At 37.2% G+C, this 19181-nt stretch overlaps 1 protein-coding gene across 2 annotated transcripts; it reads right to left on the reverse strand.

Moving 5' to 3' along the window:
- On the reverse strand, positions 1–19029 carry arih1 (ariadne ubiquitin-conjugating enzyme E2 binding protein homolog 1). 2 transcript variants are annotated; one of them, XM_082181409.1, is made up of 14 exons: positions 18566–19029; positions 16622–16689; positions 16360–16504; positions 11787–11879; positions 10583–10638; positions 9942–10008; positions 9502–9608; positions 9179–9221; positions 7525–7596; positions 7302–7432; positions 6094–6160; positions 5742–6002; positions 5523–5635; positions 1–3676 (listed from the first exon to the last, which is right to left on the reverse strand). In XM_082181409.1, exons 1-14 carry the CDS (start codon positions 18848–18850, stop codon positions 3592–3594), a joined length of 1593 nt encoding a protein of 530 aa, XP_082037535.1. In that variant the 5' UTR covers positions 18851–19029; the 3' UTR covers positions 1–3591. The 2 variants fall into 2 exon arrangements, with proteins under 2 accessions (XP_082037535.1, XP_082037536.1); XM_082181410.1 differs by having other exon boundaries at positions 6103–6160; positions 18566–19028.
- Between the last annotated feature and the right edge of the window lie 152 nt (positions 19030–19181).

Consider the following 19181-nt stretch of genomic DNA (forward strand, 5'->3'; position numbering starts at 1 on the left):
AAAAAAAAAAAAGTTTTTTATAAACATTCTTAAATTGACATTTGAGATTTCATTGTGAGGTTTTTTTAAAGAGCTCTTTAGTGAATATTCTCATCATGTTTTTTTTATTGAAATGTTTATGGAAACATATTCCTACCTTAAGAGTTAATAAAGATAATTGTAAGTTTGTACACTAACATACAAATGATTGGGATCGGTACGATTTTTATGTTTTTGAAGTTATTCTCACCAATGCTGCATTAATTTGATACAAAAATACAGTAAATACTGTAATATTGTGAAAACTGTTAATGATGAATTTATTCCTGTAATGCAAAGCTGAATGTTCAGCAGTCTTCAGTGTCACATGATCCTTCAGAAATCATTCTAAAATGCTGATTTGCTGCACAAGCATTTCTTGCTATAAAAACGGTTGTGCTTTTTAAAAATTGTGGAAGCCATAATATCCTTATTTTCCGGATTTTTGAGGGTTCGGAAGAACAGTATTTGAAATAAAAAATATTGTGTAATATTATAATCTGTCACTTTATATTAATTTTAAGCGTCCTTGCTGAATAAAAAAAAGTATCCATCTCTTGAAAGAATAACTGACCGCAAACTTTTGAACATTGTGACTCACAGTTAGAATGTTATTTTTTTGTTTTTTTTACTTAGGTTCCTTAAAGATGAACTTAGAAATCAACATTTCTCCTGCGACAAAACCGTTTTAAGAAACTCTTCAGAGAAATTAGTGATTACATCCCATTTGTCTTGAAGGCTTTCGTTTTAAAAAGGATTTTCACAGTACATCAAGTCTGGTGGTAAATGTTGCTATCTTAAAGTGTTTTCTCTGTTACACAAAGTTTAAGAGAAGGTAGAACAGATTAATAATTTAATCTCATACCCGAACAATGAGCAATATCCCCCCGGTTCCGAAGGCCATGCTTTACTACCGTTACAATTCTTCAGTCAGATCAGTTAATATTGGTCTCCCTCTTGTGGACATTTTCATTGTGAACATTGAAGGCAAAACCACGCTCCCTCTCAAATGTGGAGTCACGACATCTATGAGCTTTATTTGTGGACTGCATAATCCTTTGGATGAGGCCCTTTTATATAAAGCATAACATGCTTGTGTTAATGACAAACAATCCAAGCCAACCCAAACCCTAGATACGCCAAACAAGCTAGCTTGAAATAAACAAAAGCACACAAACTAAAGCAATGTTTGCAACATTTTGCACTTTAATATTTGTTTTCTTCAAAAACAAACAACTAATTTCTTACACATTTGTACACTATGTATACAAGAAATCAAAAAAAAAAAAAATTAATCGCATAAAGAAAGGATACATGTAGAAAAGTATTAAAAGTTTTTGGATGTCTCAACAAAATGAGAGTAGCTGCTTTTTGTTACCTTGAATGTTAATTTTGGATGCTCAAGAACTACCAGACATGATCAAATAGGCGTAGCTGAGAAGCAAACAGGCCGGAAGGAGACAGTTACACACACACACACACACACACACACACACACACACTGCATACAGGGCCAGTATAACCATTCCATGTTTTTGCAGAACACACCGTGCATTCCTTTGTAATGGAAACTACAGGGACCTGCAAAATAAGTAGCCAAACTTGGAAGATTTTCCCGTTTATTATTCTGCAATATGCTTGCATGAAATGTCTATTTCTCATTTAATAGTCCATTGATATATGTTTATACCTGGAAGACCATCTCGGCACTCAAAACTTGAAAACAAACTGCAATCATTCCCAGCACACAAAGCAAAAATTATTAATAGGCAAACACAAGAGAATGATATTACTTGAAATGAAGAATGCATTTTAGGACATTTATTTTTCATGGCGCATATTTGAAACGTAAAAAAAAAGAAAGAAAGAAAAGCCAATATATGGATCACACTTCCAGCAGAAAGAGAGGGAGAAAAAAAAAAAAAAATCACCATATTGAGACTGACACTTTGGTGTTGTCTGAATAAGCCAACTTGATCTACAATGACACCGTCCCACCTGTTTCTATCCCAGAACCCCACCCCAGTACCCCTGAAGAGAGGGTCTCAGTGCTTCAATGATAGCCACGGTGTGTCCACACACACAATGCATGAACAAAGTGTACACAAATGCAACATCACAGTACAAAGGTTACATCACATTCCCTGCAAACTATATCATGACTCAAACGGGCCCTTTGGAAAACCATCCCGGGTGCAAACGTGTGATCATTTTACACTAAATTAATTTAAAGCAGTGTGGAGATAACAGTGGCTTCTGACTACTAGTTCTGCGGTGTGCAAAAAAAAAAAAAAAAACGGATCATGTGGGAAATGCCTAACCCTGTTTGTCAATGGCTCAGTCAGAACACTTGACAACAGATGTCAAGAAAGCAGCTCAACAAGGCCCATCGGTTCATTTTAATCTACGTGAATGATGGGCGGACAGAGAAAAGAACCTCGAGCCGGGGTCAGGAACGAAGAATTAACTTCAGAGAGACAAAAAGAAAAAATATAAAAGGTTATATGAGTGAATGTCACTCAGTTTGGCTCTCAGAAATTATTCATATAACTCTTAAAATCATACGATCCTAAATCTACCTAGGAGAAGAATAACAGCAAAGAAGGCAGAGCAGAGGAAACCACTGTTCTGTTCGAAAAATTTGAACTCTTGGAAAAAGCAGCGAACATTAAACTACCCCCATTTCCTCCAACTGTAAAGCCAAGAAGCTCCCACAAAACTTGTAGTCGGCAGAAGCGCACCACCTTGGCATGATCTGCTGGATTTGGCAGAATATAGCCCTGCTCCGTCCCTGAGGAGCAAAGGGGAGGAGCGGAGGGAGACACACGGGCTCCCCATTTACGTCAAGCATATCTCAAGTCCAAACCTCTTCAGAGGGGCGATCCAAGATAGGAAAGACACTCAATCTACACAGCAAATATACATTTTTTTTTTTTTTTTATATTTGTAAAGATAAATATCTTTTAAAAATGATGCAAACACATGCCACTCTTACTCTTTAACTTCCATGCATATGCATTATTTACAAATTGAAAAATACCGATTTTTGTCTTGTTTTGTTTTTTTGGGGTGTTTTTTTTGTGTCCTATTCCACTAACGTCTGTGTGCCAAAAATGTCGTCTCCTTACAATCAACCAATCAACATTCAGCAAACCCTAACACGGATCTCGCCAGACATGGTCAGAATTAAAGCCATTTGGAAAACAAAGTCCATTTTCAACACGCAAAAAGATTATATAAAATAAAGTCAAACGGAACACGTCCACAAACATAACCGGTAAGAAGGAAAGAGACTTCCGAGGGCAAGAGCGTTTAGTTGGATTTCTCAGGTCTTGCGCTTCACGCTGCTAACAATACTGTTGAACATGTAATATTTGTATTTTTAATATTCTCTAACTTTTTCAATTAAATATAATTTACTCTTATGCTTTTCATGGAACAAAAATCTGGAAAAATTCTGCAACGCAGGGCGGTTTGCCAGGGAGGAGGCAGCAGAGCTCTTGTCGTTGCATCAGCGCTCTAGTGGGTGGAGTTTCTCTCAGAGAGTCTGTGGTGTGGTGTGGAGGTGTAGCCTCAATCCTCGATGTACTCCCACAGGTCCTTGTCGTAGCCTTCATGAACGTGTTGCAGAAGCACTCTCCGTCTGCTCTCACAGTATCTGCACACAGGAGCATCCAAACGGGGATTGTTATAAAGGAAGAGAGCACGGCAAAGCAACAAGGCCAGAGAACCAAAAAGCTGCCTTAGATCAGTGGTTTGCAAACTGGGGTCTAGGGAGCTAGACGATCTGTGGAAAATTTGAGTCAATGTTTTTTGTTGTTTTCTAAATGCATTTTTAGGGATGTATTGCATTTAAAAATAAATTTAATACAAAAAATATGGAGAGCGGAGCATTCTAGTCGTGCGTAGAACATAAAACCGACAGTAACTCCGGTGGAGAACAGTGTCTGGATCTAAACTAAAACCCTTATATATCCGATGCTGCGAGTTACTGAAACCACACACACGAAAACCTGCAAAACGCAGTAGACGCATTTGTGCAGCTCTCTTGCACTGTATGACGTGATATATATATTAGATGGGTTTATTATAAGTGAGACGTTTGAGTTTGCCCTATACAGAGTGTTAGCTGCTCAATTGCTTACTCTCATGACGCGTAGCAACACAGCTAAAAGTATTCTTAATATGTTGGACCTTTTCTTGAAAGTAGCCTACATTTACCTGTTGACACATGGCTTCACAAGCACCCGTAAGAGCTGTGAACGTGATGTTTGAGTCGAGGCACAACATGCAAAAGGGCCGTTTGCAAAGTATGCAGTATTTTTGTAATTCCGCTAGGTGTCACTCATGTCGCAGAGACAACAAATTTCACCTTTTAAACGGTACGGTGCATCGGCTTAGGACACACAAAAGACATATTTAATGCATGCCGCAAGTATTTTTTAATTAAGAATGTAATAAAAGCGTAATATAATAAATATTAGTTACCAATTATAAATAAAATAAGTTAAATTTCATTATAATAAATAAAAATACAATTATTCTTTAAAAACAAATAAAGTCATTTTACTAGTTCCGCTTCCGCATGTTTTCAACCCGCCCATAGGGGGTGTGATCTCATGATAAAACGGCGTCTTTTCAGTTTCTAGTCAACTAGTAGCCTAGTTGTATCATTTCTTCCGATACTGCCCTCTGTAACCGGTAGGCGTAGCTTGGGAGTGGCCTTGTAGGGCAGCGAAGCAAGTGCATTCTGGGAGTTGTTGTCTTTCATCCACATGAGCCAAAAATACATTTTCTGGCTTCTCTCAGTCTAGAAGGCACCAACTTCTAAAATAATTTCACATTTCTATTACATAAATGACCCAATTTAAATACACGATCATCTTTCCAGCGGTGAAATATCCCTTTAACAAACGCATAGACTATTGATTAACAACCTCGGATAGTGACAGAAGGTCAACTTACAGTAGGTTTGTCTTTAACGGTTTATTCATTTTCGTAAAAAAAATATAGATATATTTAGTCTATTTCGTTTTGGATCAAATACAATGTGAATTTCGTTGAACGAGATCTGGCAGCAACAGCACATTTTTTGTCTTGGGCGAGTGATTCGTGGACGGCTTTCCCTGATCATGAAATCCCCCATATGCCAGCAAACCAATGAGAACGCAGGACAATGATGACGATACATAAAAAACAGAGCGTAGGCATCAAAGCTGTTGTGGATCCGCTTATCCGAAGCCCTCAGTAAATGGTAGATTTGAAGAAATTTACAGTCGTTTGGCAAATAAATAAATGACAGACAGTTACATACGCAATACCAAAATTGTATCATGTAAGCTTTATGGTACACCTCAAACAAGGAAATTTATATTCATTTACAGTATTAGTATTAATTAGCGAGTCCACGAATGGCTTGGTATGCAGATCATTCGCAGCTTATATTGCCTGCACGCCCCTGATATATATATATTTATTTTTTTTTGTATTATTTTTTTTTTTACCTATATTTATCTTGTACTTTCTGCTTAATGTCCTGCAGAGAATCTTGGGAAATGTCTCGTTCCAGATATCCAGACAGAACCTCTGTGGCATTCTCCAGATCCGCCTGGTTATTCTGGGTGCAAACACACAAACCATCAAACATTTAAAATGACAGATTTTCCATTTTTTGGACAACACAATTCAATAAATCACATTACAAATGACCATCTCCGGTTTACCTCGAAGATGATAGACTGGTTGTTCTTCTTGAGGTAGAATGCAAAGACGTAGGTGAACATGAGCGTGGAGCGGCACTGGCACAGCACGTCCACGGCCTTCTTCAGAAACTGCACCTCGATCCACGACATGTTGTGCTGCTGCATCTCCTCCATCTTCTGTTTGACCTGGGCGTACAGCTTGTGCTCGAAGCGCAGGCTCTGCATGTGGTTCATGTAGCGGTTGCAGTAGAACAGGTACCTCTGCAGGGCCGCTCTGGAACGCTGCGCGACACAGATTAAACACGGGATTAGAAAAACGTTTAAGATTAAGAACAAAATGTGCATATTCAAACACCAGCACAAAAGGACTGACATTATTTACCTCTTGAGCATCCCGCGCTGCCTTGGCATCATCCTCGTTGTAGCGATTACAGTTATACCTATGGGTAAAAAAAAAACACAAAACACACACATTCCAAGAATTAGTTCTAATAGCCAATAATGCTTTGCACATCAATAAACAAATGTAAATTTCAACACAATCTGTTTACAAACACATTCTGAAACATTAAACTCTGATTTTCAGTGGTTGTCAGCTGAATGAGTCACTTTTCCTAAGTGATGTTTGCAAGTGATTTGTAAACGGATGACTGCATGGAACAAGGAGGAGGGGAAAGCTAGTAATTGAGGTCTCAGGTTTAAGATGGACCTACTGATCCCAGACATGCATATGTAAACGTTGCCTTGGGAAAAGGTAGAATAGTAGATTGAAAGTTGTACTTTTTAGTGTTAGATTTTTTGTTTAAATCTTGAGACAAGAATTTCATAACATTAAAAAGCAAACATAATGAAAGACCTTTGCAGTGGATCACCAAGAGGGAGCAACATTTTTTGGGAATCCGGTTACTTTCACCAGTGCATATTGAAACATGGAAAACACGGAGTGGAGCGTTTACAGAACACTTTGAATTAAAGTCACTCCACTCTTCTCATATGCTCTCATTGGGGCATTGCATTCACAAGCTAAGAAGATAATTGCGCAAACTACTTAAGTCCAGTGAAGATGAATGAGAAATGACTGCAATATATCACAGACTTTTGTCCTTGAAGCCCCCTCCTTGGAAACCTATGGAAAAAGTGGAAGGAGAAGAGCACACGTATGCAGACTTAAGAGCAACTACTGTTATTGCCGATTGGTTAGGAGTTATTTTATAAAGAGGCTTGAGTTACACACACTTTGTAAATGCTGAGCTTCGCCATACCTTAATTCACATGATTAAAATGTGATCGGCAAGTTGAGATACTGCGTATCGAATCAATAAAAGTGATTATTAGCTGTTTGCGATCAGTAGCCGATTGTTTGGAGCATTCAAAGAAACATAAGGGTTATGCATCCATATTTGACCGTAAAGCATATAAGTTTCAGGTTGGGAACAACTGCAATCATTGCGGATAAATACTAACAGCCCAGAAGGTATGAATATTGTGATGTCTTTACAATCTTAAACAACCCAACAAATTAAAAAAATCATCACAGTAAATTCTATATTTCTAAAAAAATATATATATATCTGAACCTACCATGCAGAGCCATGTGGCTCCCAGGGCCCCAGGCAAACCCAGCAGAATTCTGCTTTGCAGTTCTGGTTTCGGCACACCATGTGGTTGCAGCCACCATCTTTCTCTATGGTGACATGGCATTTCGGACATTCCTGCAACACAACAGCAAGATGGCTGTAATTCATCTGGGTTGTCATATGCCACAGAGAAAAATTCACCACACAAAGTGAGTCTAACCACTGACCTTTGTATTTGCTGCGATCCAGTTTGATGTCTCACTGTCATCGTCACATTTTTTAATCCATTTCCTTAACCACTGGGATCGAGAGGTAAAATAACATCAGAGGACATTCAAGAATCAAAAAAGTGAGGTATTCATGACACAGAATATTACATAAAAACATGAAGAGCAGGGAGTTGCGGCAGTGCTTATGAAGGGTTAAATGTTCTCTCTCAATGGAAGATGATTGTAATCCCCATATGAGAAGCACAAGGGACTAGAAGATTCCTTTGTTTTTGCCAAGACTACCCCCACAATAACAAGACAAGTCTCTGAAGAGCCTCTTAATGCTGAGAGTAGGAGAGGTGGCAGTCTGCTAGCTTTCTTTGTTCAGATAGAAAAACTTGCCATACCAAATCAAAACTTTCTACACAGTAAATGTGCATTACTTCATTCAGTGCTGTCAGTCTTTTAAAGGTAGGGTATGCAATGTTTTTCAGTCTGTCAGTACTTTCAGTCTATTAAAGGTAGGGTAGGCAATGTTTTTATACTGGTGGAACACTCTTCACATCCTGATAGCAATCAATAATAGAAGTGGTCTACATAATAAGAAATGTGCATATATCTTCTGTGAAAGTGTCAAGACCAAAACATGTACGTCCAATCATTGCAATGTTCAAACATTTTTGCAATCAATTCAGCCGGAATGCAATAATAGGATGTACTACCTGCCTGTCAACCCATGTATTTGCATACCTCCGCGCACCCTGCTCGCGCAAACATCACACGCCATCAGCGTGTTCCATGAGGCTATGCAGAGTTATAGACAGACAGTCACAGAGCGCCACAAACAAACAGCAGCCACCTTTTACAGTTCCTGCTGAACTAAAACAATGAGCTTATGTGTTCACACTATAACTTCCCTAATTAAGAGCTGGCAACCTGTGATGTTCAACTCTGAGCGGTTCACATCCACAGATTCATATTTGTGCATTTCTATGGCAACACTAAATAAATCTGCAGCAGTCACGTTACGTTCATTGTTATTGTAATGTTATGCGTATTGTGGCATGAGGTAATTTAACGCCGTCTCTCGTGACGCTTCGGATACACTGCTCTGGCTGTGCGCGTTCATGTGTTTTGGAGGAGGCTTGGCTTTGGAGAAACTTATGATTTCTTATCATCTTATGATTTCAGAGCTAGCTTGCTATTGCTAGCCTCTCCGAAATTACCAACCCTACCTTTAATGGCAATGGAACTGTGCATTCTACTAATAAAAAAATCTGAATTTAGACACAGTGGGTGTTTTGCACATACATTTTTTACACATCAATGTAAAAAATAAATAAATCAGTGTATTTATAGAAAAGTATGATCCAGGTTTTTCTGCCAGAAATAACAGTAACTGCTAAACTGTGAAAAACACAGAAGCCATTGTTGACAATAAAAAAACTTCAAAAAACGTACATGACACAAATCCATGACTCGATATATTTATATATAAACACTGATAGCATTGTTGTGCAATTCTAGTTGATCTTAAAGGGGTAGTTCACAGAGGAAAGAAATTCATACAGGTTTGGAACAGCATGAGGGTGAGTAAATGATGACAGAAGTTTCATTGTTGGGTAAAATAACCCTTTAAGGATTTTAAAAAAACAATGAGTCCTCAACATACCTTACACTTCACTGGATCGTGCCAATTTTCTCCACAGTTGAAGCTGCAAATGAATTGAGAGCACATAAGCATTATCTGATCTAGCACAAACATAACAAAAACACATTCTCTTTTAAAAGTGTGAGTGTATACATGTATGCACATTTTCCTCTAATTTTAAAATTAACAGGTAGCTTCGATGGCTGGATAAGTTCTAGATAACTCATCCTGAGTTCTAGTGTCACTGGCTTGATCAGGTCTGCCCTGAGCTGTTGGAAGCCCTAAACCTGATCTGAGGCCACGTACTAAAAGTATTTGATCTCATTATCAGTTCAGTGTCTTACCAAAACTGCCGACCACATTTGCACCGTACAGGTTTGGCATCTGGGTACTGTACTTTGACAACGTGATGACAGTCAGGTGCTGGACACCATTTTAACAGTCGGTTACACTGCAGATAAAGAGACCAGAATAAGCCAGATTTACAAATCACAAGTGAAGCAACTTCATGCTTCCATATATGATGATTCGTGTTATCCAGCATTATTTGAGAAAAGTCTTGTTTCAATAAAAGCAAAGAAACCTGACCTTTAGTACAAATTGATCACATGGTCAATGTCACAGATTTGCTTACATTTCATGACCAAGAAATCTTAAAATAATCTTAAACATTTCTTCACCGTATTTCACAACTTTATTTTAAATTAGCCAAAATCAAAGCTTTTATTTAGGTTTTTTTTAAATCCCAGATTACAAAATATAATAGAATGGAATGAAATCCCACCTCTACAAAACTATTGGTTATTAAATGCTGGTACTTCAACTTCACTTTCGAATCTGTAATCAGTCGCCTGTTGAAAGAATTGAGATATATTTAGATCAGACAAAAACAGACATGCATGCTTCTACATAATATATTTATTATCCACCAGAGGCCACAAAGAGCATATAAAAAGGATCAGACCCTGTACCTGCGTCTTAAAAGCAGCAGGGAGATCATATGTAGGTTAAGACAACTGTGGGGATCCAAAATAATCTAACTGAATCGACAGGAGGTGCTGTGTTGTGACTCACACTTCCAGCAAGACAGGGTAACAGAGTGTCCTACTTCTGAATAAACTATCAGCTCATCTAGGGTAGCCATAATATACTTCAGAACACACCATTAAGAAGAATTAATCTTATGAGGCTTTTATATATCATGATGAGCAATGGTGACAAAGGGAGAGGAGACCGACTACCGGTACTCTTAGAAAAATACATTGGAGGAATTTTAAAGGCATGACAATTCTAATACTGAGATTAAGATATTACCTTTACTGAAACAACTGCTACATAAAAATTTTTTTGGAGGATGTTAACACAATGGCCACAGAGAGAGGGGTTAAAAAAAAAAATATACTGATTTATTTCTCAAACACTTACATGACTGTGTTGTCATCCACCAGAATATCACAGCTATGAGCAGGACAAGAAATGGTCTAGAATGGAAACAAACAAGCTTGTGTTACAATAGGTCAGAGAAACAGGAAAAAATTTCAGTTGACACAGAAAAAAATCTGCTATGGCCAGTGTGAATAGCTTAACAGCTAAAAACACAGCCGTTGCAGTATTTACATCAGCCTGTCAGAGTGATAGGCTGCTTTCTCATGTGTATTTGTGTAAGAGCGAGTGCTCTCAGAAGAGAGACAGCATCTAATAGTAATGCATCAACTGTCAAATGCACTTCTTGGTCAAAATGCTATAAATATAGTCTGTTACATTCAGACAAACAGTCAGTGTCAAAACATTTGGTTTGTGCATTAGACCTTGCAGTGTAAATGCAGCGACTGCCAGTTATGTCTATAATATTAAGCAAGCAATATCTACATATGAAATGTGTGTGGGGGGAGAAATCACTGCTCTTCATTTTACTTTACTTAAAGCAATGTTTACTTAATTGAGAAGTACTTGAAGGCTACCCTACAGTTCAAAAGTTTGGGATTAGTACGATTAAAAATTTTTTTTTACTTTTATTCAGCAAGGATTCATAAAATTGATTAAAACTGACAGTAAAGACATTTATAACATTACAAAAATATTCAAGCAAATGCTGTTCTTTTGAAGTATCTATTCTTCAAATAATCCTGCAAAAATGTATTGTGGTTTTCATAAAAATTAAGCAGCACAACTGTTTTCAACATTGATATTATTAAGAAATGTTTCATGAGCACCAAATCAGGATATTAGAATGATTTCTGAAGGATCATGTGACACTGAAAACTGGAGTAATGACTGCTGAAAATTCAGATTCAGATCAAATACTAAATATTAAAATATAAAACAGTTACTTAAAATAAAGTAATATTTCACAATATTACTGTTTTAACTGTATTTTTTATTAAATATCCACATGTATCCACAATGAGACTTCTTTCAAAAACTTTTTCAAAATTCTACCGACCCAAGACTTTTGAACTGTAGTGTATATTATTCATCTTCAAATGTTTAAATAAAGGTGTGTTCATATTAGTTTTGCTGTGACATTAATAGCCATGAAAATCCACTGGTATTGGTATCAACTACTGACATTTTGGTATAACAACAACCCAATCTAAAGGCTATGTGTACTGAGATCTGGAATATGTACCTGTCCCATTCCTTCCTCTATGATTTTGGTGGTTAAGTAATCGCCCCAGCACTGCATGCAGAACTTGTGCCCACATTCCAGACCAGTGAAGTACTGCAAAAGAACAGCCAACACCAAATCCACATTTAAAATCAGAAGTTACAAATTAATAACACAATTTCTGAGAACAGTGTAAATGTTTAAATACAATTTCATTAGGGCTGGGTTAAATATTATACATTTCTCGATTTTAATCGATTCTCATTTTGATGAATATCTATTATTAAATCCCAAGGATCAATCTTTCAGTCAATGCTGTTTTCGGTTGATGAATGAACATAACATTGTAGCATGTCTCCCATCCAAAATATCACAATAAGCTTAGTTACTTTTGATATGAAACAAAGTCTCTTCAAATTCGGTCAATTTTATTACGAAATTCAAATAAATAACGTTTTTGCGCTCTTTAATGTGGCGCGACAGATTGCTGTAGGTGCATCAGTTAAAGCAGCACGTGAACTGATCATCTCTTTACTACTAGTTAAAGCACAAAATAAACATGAATGAACATCAGAAGGTATGTTGAAAGATATAAAACGACTTACTGAAACGTATCATGTCTGATGTAATCAATAAATCAGTGTTTTAACAGCGTAAAGACATCAATAAAACAGCTGGTACACAATATTTCAGGTAACGTTACATTTACCTCAGAATTGCCAATCAGTGACCATTAACTCGTTGGTTCGCTAGAAAGATAAACTCAACTATCTCAAAATGTATTAAAATAAATATTTTGATAGATATATGAACTATATTGCATATCATTGTATTTTTACTTAACCTATTTATTTGAATAAATCTGTCATGTTTTTTACTGGCCACCATTTAAATGTTTTCAAAAAACAAATAGAAACATAATTATCATAAAAATATTATTATAACATTACTATTATTATAAAAACTTCCTATTGTAATTTAAATGCAAATAGCCTATACAAATTTTAACCTTTAATATTATATTAATGAACCAACTGGGGTTCCCTGTATAGTTTACAACATTAGTTGAGAGATATATTTTTTCCTCTAGTAATTTGTACCCGAAACGTACCCCAATTATTTAATCGAAATTGGAACTGGATCGAAACGCGAGCTTGTGAATCGAAATCAAACTGAAACGTGAAATTTGTGTCAATACCCAGCCCTAAATTTCATGACATGAAATAGCCTAAGAACTGAATGTCTTTCTTCTTTTGGATCTTGCAAACTGAATAAGAAACTATAATATACAGAAATACAAATGTCAAATAGCCTACTGCAAAACATTAAACCTAAAAAAGCAATGAAAAAAAATCTAGCAAACAGCTATCCAGTGTTGTGTGCTCATGAAATACAATGAGCCTTGTTCTCTTCAACAGATCGATAAAGCCAACAACACTGTTGTTTTGGCTCAGATAGTGATCTTATGAAGCAGTTCTGAACAGGTGACAAGAGTCAGCCATAGTGATTATCTACTGCTCCAACAAAGTATCCCTTTGTCATGCGTCTCCTGTTGGGGTGGGCGATAAGACCAAATTCTTATTTCATGATATGAGAAATTGTATTTCATGATAACGATACATATCACAATATAGTTATTTTGTGTTAATTTTGTCTCATTTCCGTAAAAAAAAAAATTGAAAAAGAAGCAAATTACAAACAACAGGACAAATACAATAACAAAAATATGATTTAGCCTAAACAAATTACATTTTTCAGGTACATTAGGTTTATTTAACATGTGGCAAACTAGATTTAAAAAATAATTGTACAAAGAAAGTTCATAAAACATTTCAGAAACTGTCAAGGATAATATACACAAAAAAAGCCAAAGGTTTATATCCATTGATTGTGGTCCTCTTAGTTAGTACTAGTTAGAATTAGTAAAGAAATGTAATCAAATGTAAAAATGTAATATTGCATAGTAGGCACTGTTTTAATTACATCTAAATGTATTCTTATTAAAGCTGGGGAAAAAAAGGTTATTTAGTCAAGAGCAGTAAGTTATTTTCTCTTTTGTTTGATTCACATTAATGTCACAGAGCAGCAGGACAGGTAGGTATATTAGGCTGCTGTCACTTTAAGACCAAAGCACGGATCCAATTTTCTGATACACATCCGGTCTACACCCAACCGTTTACTTTACTGGCTGTGTTTACATGAATACTCCACACAATGGGCATTTTGACATAATCACATGTGTATTTGACCATTCAAGCACTACTCAACATCGAGCACGACCCAAATTCACGATCGCCTTCTGCGAGAGGCAGCTTTCTGTGCGCACACTTTGGCAGGGTGCCAGTCAGCACGAGCAGGATATATTGCACTTATAAGTCTTTTTAACATCAAGCACGTCCCGCTCTTTATATTCTCATTCATGCATTTCATCACTCTGAAGTGTCAATAATAGTGCTATATATTTACATACAACGATATACACGTTATAGCAAAATCTCTAAGGATAGACATTTTATACCGTGGTAACCAGGGTTTGAAATTAACAACCGCCAACCTGCCAAATGCGGGTAAAAATCAACTGTGGCGGGTAACGATGTCAAATCACTAGCCATTTCTAAAATTTTTTATGTTAATTATGTTTATGTTTTTAAGATGTGACATAGTTAATCTGGTTAATTTCTTCTTTTTTTGGCTAGTAGAAGTTCTGAATAGTAGGTAACTTAAAAGTTTAGAAGCTACATTGGCCGGTGAGTGAAAAAGTTAATTTCAAACTCTGGTGGTAATGATATATATTGTCATACCGCCCAGCTCTAGTCTCAGGCCCCTGGTAGTAAATGCCTGGTTCTCTCTCTTGGGACAGCAGACAACGCAGGCAAGAACAAATCAGCTTAATATTTGTGGTAGGACTGACGCAAGCAGAGTATTGCTTACAACAACATCACAAGTACTTTAACAACACTGTGCAGACGGCACTAATGGTATTTAGGGAACATCTCTTGGGAACAGAGTGGTGGTCAGCTTTATGAAGCAACACATAAACATTGAAATCTGAATTAGACATTGGGTTAAATTAATCATCCTAATAAACTGATACGCTGCATACACCCGTAATCAGATTAAGCTCAGTTAAGCAGAACTCTCAACATCAAACTGATGATAGTTACATTTGCCAAAGATGAAGTTAGCGGTATCATGTGACCACCAACTGACCCTTTACTTCGAGCTGACAAGCAGTGAGAAAGGAACTTTCACCGGTTGCTATTCCAGTTAAATAGTTCAGTCACAATTCAAAGCAATAAATAGAACAGTTTCCAAATCCCTGATGCTTAATCCAGAGTTTTATTTCAGACAGTCACATGACAAAGCTGATCAAAACAATACATGCATGCCACAATTAATCTATCTTTTCACTGACATACACACAACATTTCTCAAGGTTCCCTGCAAATCCAAAGACCCGCCTGTTCCTCTCCTCAACTGCTTTGTATACAATTTGAGTAATCCAGTGAAGAGATTACTGACGAAAAGAGCTCATTAGAAATCCTTCCTGACGGCTGAGACACTGCTGTGTGTAGCACAGAGTGGCAAACACGAAAACACAAGATATATCCAAATAATACTGCATATCACCTTAACATACCCCACAATGCAACAGCATCCAATCCATGTGGTACACAATCTGTTCACACTGCTAAGCGATTCAACAGATCCACTGAAATAAACAGCCACAGATGGAATCTTCACACGTTGCATTTTATCAAATGATTTTGGGAGGAAATCTATGGAGTTCTGTAAAATGGATTTAAATATAGCAAATACACAACTGTGCAAAAGTTTGGGGTCCAATTTTTTTTTTTATGAAAGTAATTAATACTTTTATTTAGCAAAGACACATTAAATTGATCAAAAGTGACAGTAAAGAGACTATTACAAAAAAAATTTATTTTAAATAAATACTGTTCTTTTGAACTTTCTATTCATCAATTCCAAACAATTTTCAACTAATAGTAATGAGAAAATAATATCCGCTAAAATTATATCAAAAAGACGTATATCATTTTATTATATTAATTATCATTGAATTATCAATAAGAAATGTTTCTTAAGCACCAAATTAGCATAATAGAATGTGACACTGAAGACTGGAGGAATGATGCTGAAAATGTAGCTTTGCCATTAAATTAATAAATGACATTTTAAAATATATTAAAACAGAAAACTATTATTTTAAATTGCACAAATATTTCACCATTTTTTTCCTAATGTATTTTTGATCAAATAAATAAAGCCACCAAGAGTATAAGAGACTTCTTTCAAACATAAAAAAAACCCCTATCTTTCCAAAACCAAACTTTTGAACAGTAGTGTATATTAAATAGAGCTGAGAGTACCACACTTTTTTTTATTGACTATAATTATTAATCAAATTAGCCAAACTGTCTAACAAACAACATTCCAGGGATAGAGGATGTGCAGAACTGTGTGAACGATGGCTGTTGTATTTCCAGTGAGTCTGCTAATAAAATATCAGCACAGCAGCCGTGGAAATAGATTAATCAGAGGCAACGAAAGCGACTGCGCTGAGGGCACTGACCGAGTTAGGATAGTTGAGATAGCAGATCTGACATGGCATGTCCTGTGCCGACGATCTTGTGTTCATGAGGCGTGTCCGAGACTTCTTGCTGGGGTTTATAACATGACACTCTGAAAACAGCTTGTCCAGGTTACCATCAAAGTACCTGCAAAGAGATAAACGTTACATTATTCTCAAACTATGCTGGTTCAGTATTGAATAGAGACAGGTGTTAGCTGACTAATAGTCTGCTGGGAGGGAATAGACCACAGAGAACAATTACCTTTCCATCAGCTTTTCTTTGTCCCAGTTGAAATGACTAAGTAATATTCTAGTGATTGTAGCAGGATTCTGTAACAAGAGACAAAGGCATAATTAATTTTATATACAGCAAGTGTGTGTCTGTGTGTACTAGACAGATATATACTATAGTTTAAAGTATATATTTTACTTTTTACTTTCAGATCAGTTATACTTTTGACTACCAGACACAGAAGACAAAAATATTAAAAAACTAGCCTACACACTGAGTTAATGGTCACAAACACCTAATTTTCTGCTTAAATCATTGCTAAATTAATAATTTGTCAGGAAAACAACTGATAATTATTGGCATTATTATTACTTGACAAAATACTAATTAAAGCCCAAATAACTGCTAGTTATTTGAATGTCTAATATATATGTAATATATGTGTACATATTTCACTACTAATGTCCTTCACAGTGCTGATTGCCTACACAATACTACAACAAATACTAACCCCTTGTAGGGGGGGAATGACACGTCCACTATATGCACTGGATTTAATCCAGTACGTCATCGCGATACAGTCTGCGAGGACATCTTGGGGTTTGTGGCATGAAGGACAATGCTTCAAAGAGCAGCAATGACATGTTTTTTGTTGTTTTTTATCAAGACAACAGATTTCATTCTTGCTTGTCAGGGAGACAAATCATGTGCCACAATACTCCAAAAAGTTTATCAAAGTGCATATTGACAGGCAGTGCAGAGGGATACGAGGAGACATAACCAGCATAACCTTCTGAATTTCACAACCACCCCAATTTGACATTCCTGAACTAAACCAGGGTCTACACTGGGTTCAGTTGAAAATGTCAGGCATGTTGAGAAAGCTTGCACTGCACTGGGACAAACAGACAGATTAAACTCCAACACAGAGAAGGATCTACTCACTGTAATAGATATATTATAAAGTGAGGCACAGCATCACTCAGCTCACTTCAACTTATCACAATAACAGCATGCACACATAAAAAAGGCGTTTGCTGACTGCATAGAAGGTGCCAATCTGATAAATAAACGCAAAATCTGTGAATTAACCAGCATAAACTAAACAAAACAATCAAACTGCTGTTAGCAGAGTGAAATGTCGAGCTTCACGAGACTCTAAACAGCCTGTGGCTATGACTCCGCAGCAGAAAGCAAACATTAATCATGACTCAAATTCACTTTGATGAGCTATTTCTGTGCTGTTTAATCAAACATAACCAGCCATGATGAAGCATCGGTTCCGCCATGTTGTTGTCGGGAGCAACTATAAGACTAGGTAACTCACACATGCTAACGCGCCCTAACCCATATCCCAGCTAAACAGATGATGAAGAGGACATCTTCTTCGTCGGACTATCAACAACCAGCCCTTAAGACATATGAAACATATGAACACATCGCAATATAGCTTTTTTAATGCACTTAAACTGGAGCTGTTTGCTCGTGGTTAGCTTACTAAGCTAGTGTGACCAGGAACAAGGGGACTCAAATAAAATGGAGATATTTACAATATCATTATTTTACTTTTATGTGACTTGGTTTATAATAAGTTCTGATGCAAACGTTTTGGCAATAGAAATGTACTTTTGTTTAAATTAAGCACATTGATGGGAGACATGTCAGCATGATTTTATATGCAGGTGAACTAGAAGCTAGTTAAGCATCTTATGTCATTACTGGATGAGCTAAGGACAGGGAGAAGACGGGGTTGACGCAAACATGCTCCTTCATAACCATATATGTATCCTGTTGACGTATCAACACTGTCTTTTCATTCACTTTGGTTTAAAGGACAACTGGTGGCTTTTTCGCGTCTCGTGTGTTGCCAACGGCGGGGCAAAGTTTCCCAGAACGATGTAAAAATGTTCTCTTTTGTTATAACGGGTATTCCAAGGGCGATCTGAGCCCAGGGGGTACCCTGAAAACACTTACCTGGATGACCTCGTTGACCTCCCTTATACACTCCACCATATGCTGCAGGATCTGCTCGGCAGTAAGAACTTCAAAGCGGTAGTCTTCCTCATCCTGCCCGGGCCCGAGGCCGCTGCCCCCGGTCTCCCCGCAGTCGTCTCGCTCTCCGCCGGCCACAACGGGATCAACCAACTCCACCTCGCCGAGCTCCAGGGTGTCGTCCGCGGTCTCGTCTTCGCCGCTGTCTTCGCTGCATTCCTCTTCCTCGTCGTCGAATTCGTAATTGTAACCCTCGTCTGAGTCCATGACTGGGTTGCGTTTAGTGTAGCGACACGCCAAGTGAGATAAGTTCGATGTGTATTATTTGGCAGACAGAGCAAAAACAAAACGAGAATACTTCTTTAGCTGCTAGCATTCCAGTTTTTCCAGCAGCAGAGAAAACAACAACAGAGGAGCGACGCTGCTGCTGGCCCAACAAAGAGACGCAGCGTCACGGGCCGACGCCGAGTGACGTCATGCGCGTGACACAAAACAAGGAAAGTTGTTAGGCAGCTGCATTAAAATGTCGATTTGCGATCGTATAATGAATTTGAAACTACACCAAAATATAAAACACATTTTGAAGAACTAAAATAAG

The sequence above is a fragment of the Leuciscus leuciscus genome (genome assembly GCF_965113295.1).
Source record: "Leuciscus leuciscus genome assembly, chromosome: 10".
NCBI lineage: Eukaryota > Metazoa > Chordata > Actinopteri > Cypriniformes > Leuciscidae > Leuciscus > Leuciscus leuciscus.

What these genes read in the sequence shown, in the direction of transcription:
- arih1 (XM_082181409.1), bottom strand. Translation starts at nt 18,850, where the DNA reads ATGGACTCAGACGAGGGTTACAATTACGAATTCGACGACGAGGAAGAG. An exon ending in AAAGAAAAGCTGATGGAAAG is followed by an intron (nt 16,505 to 16,621) that starts GTAATTGTTCTC and finishes ATCTCTTTGCAG; the next exon opens with GTACTTTGATGGTAACCTGG. An exon ending in ACCAGTCTATCATCTTCGAG is followed by an intron (nt 5,636 to 5,741) that starts GTAAACCGGAGA and finishes GTTTGCACCCAG; the next exon opens with AATAACCAGGCGGATCTGGA.